The 7342-nt window shown below is 44.3% G+C and overlaps 1 protein-coding gene across 1 annotated transcript in view; it reads left to right on the top strand.

Moving 5' to 3' along the window:
• Window positions 1-647: 647 nt before the first annotated feature.
• Window positions 648-7342, top strand: part of LOC147103050 (nuclear GTPase SLIP-GC-like) — a 28347-nt gene continuing 21652 nt past the window's right edge. Inside the window, exons 1-3 of the mRNA XM_085963169.1 lie at window positions 648-746; window positions 863-1023; window positions 6020-6170. Of these exons, the coding sequence (XP_085819295.1) occupies window positions 648-746; window positions 863-1023; window positions 6020-6170 (411 nt within the window). The remainder of the gene's footprint in view (window positions 747-862; window positions 1024-6019; window positions 6171-7342) is intronic.

The following is a 7342-nucleotide window of genomic DNA, read 5'->3' as shown; positions in this document are numbered from 1 at the left end:
TTTGGAGTACTCTGTACAGTTCTTTTCATCATATTACAAAAAGGATATAGAGGCACTGGAGGAGGTGCAAAAAAGATTTACAAGGATGATACCGAACTGAGAGGTTATACCTATCAGGAAAGATTGAACAGACGAGGGCTCTTTTCTCTAGAAAAGAGAAGGCTGAGGGGTGACCTGAGAAAGGTCCTTAAGCTTATGAAAGGGTTTGATAGGGTAGATGTAGAGAATATGTTTTCACTTGTGGAGGAGACCAGAACTAAGGGTCATAAATATAAGAGTCACTAATAAACCCAACTCAGGAGAAACTTCTTTACCCAGAGAGTAATTAGAATGTGGAACTTGCTACCACATGGAGTAGTTGTTGCCTTTAAGGAGAAGCTAGATAAGCATGTGAGGGAGAAAGGAATAGAAAGGATATGTAGATAGGGGTCAATGAAGATGAGTGGGAGGAGGCTCGTGTGAAGCATAAACACCAGCACAGAGCTGTTGGGCCAAATGGCCTATTTCTGAGCTGTAGACTCGATGTAATTGTACATTGGCAGGAGTAGAATGGTGGCGTCTATTGTCCAGATTTGATGAGGTTCCTCACATGCTGCAGAGCCGCTTCTGGGGCACAAGTTCCCTTCTGCTGCTGAAACAATTGGAACATGTACACGTCCCAGTGGGACTTGATAAGCGCCAATCTCTTATTGTGCATTATTTTGCTTTCAGTTAGAACAGATCTAGGTCTTGGAGCCAGTCCTGATGTAAATTAGTAACCTATCTGTAACCATTAAATAAAGTAACTGTATAACAAAATAATCATTGCTTAAAATGGTAAACACAAATAATGTGCACATTGGTGTTCCTGTTGTTTTTGTAGCCAGGGGCTAAAACTTACCAAGGTTACCACAGGACACTGAAGGCGATATGTAGAAACCATGGAATGTACAACTCGGCCACGTTCGGGCCCATTGACGTTAACTACGATCTGTCAAAGTGTCTCTACCGTGAAATTGATACTTTTTCTAAAACTACATTTCAGTAAGTATCCTAGTAACCCACACAAAACTTACACACTAATAAATGAGTTGGCGAATGACCAACCAGGGATCATTAAACATCAGGCAAAGTCGAGCTTCACATCCCCTCGGTTTAGTAAATGCAGTTAGAAGCTCAATTTATAGGAAGAATGCAGTTTATTTTCACTAATTTGGAGATTTAATGTGTTTTGCTGCTGGTGCTTGCCTGCTTTTGAACAGAAAGAGCAGTTTCCTGTCCTACAGCATTTTACTTTGGTTCTTAGCCAAACAAACCTTTATCATTATTTGATTTATTGTAAGTGTTTTACCATTTGAATATACTCTTAACCTGTTCCTTTATGACTGATGCTGTGCTTCCTTGGAAGCCGTGACGCAGTGCTCTCCTTGCTCTGTGTGGCCTGTGCCCTGGAGCAGGGTTGAGTCATAGATGTTGTTGAATCTGACTTCCCCTTTGAGGGCTCCACAGTCAGCAAACCTTCATCCCATCTAACCCTTGAATGGAGCCAGGAGTTGTGAAGATTTCTCATTTCTGTTAGCCTTGTAGCACTGCCTCTGGTAGGCTTTCCACAGAATCATTCCACTTTGAAAACTTTGCAGTCCCCCATAGGGATAGTTTAGGGCTGATTTTGGTGTGTAGTTTGAAATGCCACCCCATGAGTATTTGTGATACAGGTAGTACCTGGTCCAAACCCAGAAAGCTCCAAGTCTGAAGAAAGAATGAACTTGCATTTATATAACACCTTTCACATCTCAGGATGCACCAAAGCACTACCCAGCCAACTAAGTACTAATAGTTGTAACTTAGGGAAACACAGCAGTCAGTTTGCATACAGCAAGGTCCCACAAACAGGAATGAAATGAATAACCAGTGAATCTGTTTTGATGGTGTTCTCCCAGGGAAGAATGTTGATCCAGGACACTGGGAGAACACCCTTGCTTTTCTCCACCTGAACAGACAGAAAGGGCCTCGATTGAAGCCTCAACCGAAAGACAAATTGATCCCTAAATGAGGGAAACGCCACTGAGCTGCAGAAGATCTAAAAATGAGCGGTTGCAGATTCTAACACAAACAACCATACTCTGCTGGGGGTGCGCAGCAGATTTTGTACCGTGGGTTTAATGTTAAGTTTACAAAATCCTGAGTCTATCATCTAGTTATTGAAATCCATCTTGACCTGTCTGCAGCCTTTGACACAGTTGGCCACACCAACCTCCCCCAACGCCTCTCCTCCATTGTCCAGCTGGGTGGGGCTGCCCTCACCTGGTTCCATTCTTATCTGTCCAGCTGTAGCCAGATAATCTCCTGCAATGGCTTCTCTTCTCATCCCCCGCACCATTACCTCTATCCTTGGCCCCCTCCTAGTTCTCATCTACATGCTGCCTCTCAGTGACATCATCTGAAAACACGACGACACTCAGCTCTACCTCACCACCACTTCTCTTGACCCCTCCACTATCTGATTTGTCATGCTGCTTGTCTGACATCCAGTCCTGGACGTGCAGCAATTTCCTTCAATTTAATATTGTCTTCGGTCCCTGCCACAAACTCCGTTCCCTAGCCGCAGACTCCATCCTGCTCCCTGGCAACTGCCTGAGGCTGAAACAGACTCCTGGCAACCATGGCGTCCTATTTGACCCCGAGATGAGCTTCCGACCACATATTCTCTCCATCACCAAGACCAACTACTTCCACGTCTGCAGCATCACTTGTCTCCGCCCCTGCCACAACCCATCTACTTCTGAAACCCTCATTCATGCCTTTGTTACCTCTAGACTCAACTATCCTAATACACTCCTGCCTGTATCCTAACTCACACCAAGTCCCATTCACCCATCACCTCTGTGTTCACTGACCTACATTGGCTCCCAGTCTGACAATGACTCGACTTTTAAATTCTCATCCTCGTGTTCAAATCCTTCCATGGTCTCACTCCTCCCTATCTCTGTAACCTGCTCCAGCCCTGCAACCCTCCGAGATCTCTGTTCCTTAAATTCTAGCCTCTTGTGCATCTCTGATTTCCATCGCCCCACCATTGGTGACCGTGCCTTCAGGCCCTAAGCTCTGGCAATCCCTCCCTCAACCTCTCTGACTCTCGACCTCTCTCTTCTCCTTAAAGACGCTCATTTAAAACCTACCCATCTGTCCTAATATCTCATGTGGCTCGATGTCAAATGTTGTCTGATAACACTTCTGTGAAGCACTGTGGGATGTCTTACTGTGTTAAAGGTGCTATATAAAGGTAAGTTGTTGTTATTATTGTCCAGTCACACTGATAGTGGAATTGTCCAGTCACACTGATAGTGGAATTGTCCGGTCACACTGATAGTGGAATTGTCCAGTCACACTGATAGTGGAATTGTCCAGTCACACTGATAGTGGAATTGTCCGGTCACACTGATAGTGGAATTGTCCGGTCACACTGATAGTGGAATTGTCCGGTCACACTGATAGTGGAATTGTCCGGTCACACTGATAGTGGAATTGTCCAGTCACACTGATAGTGGAATTGTCCAGTCACACTGATAGTGGAATTGTCCAGTCACACTGATAGTGGAATTGTCCAGTCACACTGATAGTGGAATTGTCCAGTCACACTGATAGTGGAATTGTCCAGTCACACTGATAGTGGAATTGTCCAGTCACACTGATAGTGGAATTGTCCGGTCACACTGATAGTGGAATTGTCCAGTCACACTGATAGTGGAATTGTCCAGTCACACCGATAATGGAATTGTCCAGTCACACTGATAGTGAAATTGTCCAGTCACACTGATAGTGGAATTGTCCAGTCACACCGATACTGGAATTGTCCAGTCACACCGATAGTGGAATTGTCCAGTCACACTGATAGTGGAATTGTCCAGTCACACCGATACTGGAATTGTCCAGTCACACTGATAGTGGAATTGTCCAGTCACACTGATAGTGGAATTGTCCAGTCACACTGATAGTGGAATTGTCCAGTCACACTGATAGTGGAATTGTCCAGTCACACTGATAGTGGAATTGTCCAGTCACACTGATACTGGAATTGTCCAGTCACACTGATAGTGGAATTGTCCAGTCACACCGATACTGGAATTGTCCAGTCACACTGATAGTGGAATTGTCCAGTCACACTGATAGTGGAATTGTCCAGTCACACTGATAGTGGAATTGTCCAGTCACACTGATAGTGGAATTGTCCAGTCACACCGATACTGGAATTGTCCAGTCACACCGATAATGGAATTGTCCAGTCACACTGATAGTGGAATTGTCCAGTCACACCGATACTGGAATTGTCCAGTCACACTGATAGTGGAATTGTCCAGTCACACTGATAGTGGAATTGTCCAGTCACACTGATAGGTGAATCGTGGAATTGTAAGTTGATGTCCATTAGCTGTTTGGAGACAACGTACTCTCAACTTTCAGCAACTGGCAGACTGAAGGCTGATCTGATAAGATTCCCTCTGTCCCTGAGTGTCCCACATTGTAAATGTGTTTAATTCTCTCTGTCTAACACTGTTCCGATTCCAAGAACCAAAACCACTCCCTCCAGCCCCCCCTAATCTGAACCAAAACCACTCCTTCCAGCCCCCCCTAACCTGAACCAAAACCACTCCCTCCAGCCCCCCCTAATCTGAACCAAAACCACTCCCTCCAGCTTCCCCTAATCTGAACCAAGAACACTTCCCCGAAGGTATTGGTCTCAACAGCAGTTCACCTGACCCATGAACAGGCTGCAATATTGGGCAGTGTGATTCATATGCTAAACCTTATAAAACACTGGTTAGGCCTCAACTGGATTGTTGGCCCAGAACTTCGGGTCTCCACGGGTGAGTACGCACGGGGTACTCACCCATAAGCCCAATGGAAGTGCCGGTTTCCTGCATGCACTGCGCATGCGCGGGAAACCGGCACTTCCGTTCCCCTGAAAGCAGGGGTTCAGAGGTGGAACGCGTGCGCGGGAGACTGCGCGTGCGCATCGAACTTACGTTTTTTTTTGCAGGTTTTCCCGGGAGGGTAAGTCTGCAGAATTTACACATTCAAAAAGCAGGCGTAAGGCCTGCTTTTTACAAGGTAAGTGGTGAATTAATTAAAATTAAAACATTTTTTTCCACAGGTTTATTATTTTTAAATACTTTAAAGAAAGGTACGTTTATTTTTAGCCCCGTTAGAAAATAAAATTATTTTTTTCAAAAATTTAAATTATTGTTTAAAATAGTTATTTCATGTAATTTATAGTTTATTTTAAAATGTGTTTTTTAAAATTTATTTGAAGATTTAGTGATGTTTTGGGGCTCGTAGTATTTCTAAGTTTGACAGCACTTCCTTGTTGACAACAACAACAACAACTTGCATTTATACAGTGCCTTTAACATAGTAAAACAACCCAAGGCACTTCACAGAAGTGTGATCAAATAAAGTTTCCAAATGGAATTGGATCAATACTTGAAGGGGGATAATGTGCAGGGTTATGGGGGAAGAGGAGGGGTGTGGGATTAATTGGATCGCTCTCTGAAAGAGCCGGCACAGACATGATGGGCCGAATAGCCTCCTCTGTGCTGTATCATTCCATGTCACAGTTGGTCCAAACCCAAATACACTTCATATACATGGACAAACAGGGATCATGTGGCGCAGCCTCTGTTTAGATATGTTGGAGATTTCAGCAGTGATCTTCTCATTAGATTGCAACCCTGCCCTACTAGTCATCTTTCATATGGAAATGATGAAGTATTCGAGAATCAGGGTGTCCGCAAGTAACTTGATTTGCCCACAGAAATCCCTGTGTTTATCCACAATGCTGGACCACAGGGGACTAGCTGTAAGTGGGCTCTCTCTCTCCTCCCCTCCCCTCTTCTGATATAGAACTAGTCCAAAAGGTCCAGGTGTTTCTTATCTGTCTATTTGAAGGTGCAAGGAATGAGGAAATTGCAACTGATAAATTTAGTGTAGGGATAAGGATTAGACTTTCTGATGATTTAAAGTAAACTGCTTGGTTCAATAGGTTTGAAAGAGCTACAAGGGGATCGATAAAAGGACATTTGGATCTCTTTCAATCCACATTAACTAAGGTGATAGGCGAGGCTCTCCCCACCAAATCTGCGGGAGAAAATGAATGGGTTTGGGAATGCCGGCAGAATTTCATGAAATCTGAGGTAAGTGATAATTGGTGTTCGTGTGATGGTGAGAGTGATATTATGCTACCTGCGGGTGTACAGGATGTTTGCTGGTTGAGTGTCCCACCATGGTTATCCACCAGCCATTGCTACACTGGGTCCACAGTTTCTCTGGTAACTTACCACAGACAGTAAGTTACCCGTCTAATGAAATCTAACCTGTGATCATGCAAATTAAATGGCTTCATAACTGGAAATAATCATTTGACCTGCATTGGTGAAGTGAGGTTTCCAGTGACAGCAACGAAGGACAATGGCAGCAAAACTACATGAACCATAAGTGCCACATTTCATGGCAAGAACTTTTGAGGATAGAAGTGGAAACTTGGCCTCATATTGTAGTGATATCATCGACTGAAAAGAAGTTGTTACCTACAGTGAACTGGTATTAAAGTGCCTAGGCTGAAGTGGGACAAACCATTCAGCAATGAACCTTGATACAGAGGATTGTAGAATATCAGTTCTGTGGCCACAAAGCAATGGCAGGAGTGCAGGTGGCTCACACATAGGAACAGAAGGAGCCCATTCAGACCCTCGAGCCTGCTCCAGCATTCAATTAGATCATGGCTGATCTGTATCTTAACTCCATTGACTCAACTTTGCCCCATATCCCTTGATACCCTTACCTAACAAATATCTACCAATCTCAGTCTTGAAATCTTCAATTGACCCCCAGAATCCACAGCCTTTTGGGGGAGAGAGTTCCAGATTTCTACAACCCTTTATGTGGAGCAGTGCTTCCTGACATCACTCCTGAATGGCCCAGCTATAATTTTAAGATTTTGCCCCCTTGTTCTGGATTGTCGTAAAAACCCATCTGGTTCACTAATGTCCTTTAGGGAAGAAAATCTGAAGTCCTTACCCGGTCTGGCCTATATGTGACTCCAGACCCACAGCAATGTGGTTGACTCTTAACTGCCCTCTGAAATGGCCTAGCGAGACACTCAGTTGTATCAAACTGCTATGAAAAACTAGAATAAGAGTAAAACCAGATAGACCAGCCAGCATAGACCTAGGCTACGGATTTCGACATGACAAAGGTAGACCCAGCCCCGTTGACCCTGCAAAGTCCTCTTCACCAACATCTGGGGACTTGTGCCAAAATTGGGAGAGCTGCCCCACAAACTAGTCAAGCAACAGCCTGACAGTCA

The sequence above is a fragment of the Somniosus microcephalus genome, chromosome 20 (genome assembly GCF_052327205.1).
Source record: "Somniosus microcephalus isolate GS21.2 chromosome 20, FLI_Smic_1.0, whole genome shotgun sequence".
In the NCBI taxonomy this organism is placed as follows: Eukaryota; Metazoa; Chordata; class Chondrichthyes; order Squaliformes; family Somniosidae; genus Somniosus; species Somniosus microcephalus.
The sequence above is the reverse complement of the archived record's forward strand: the minus strand, read 5'-3'. Positions and strand labels throughout refer to the sequence as shown.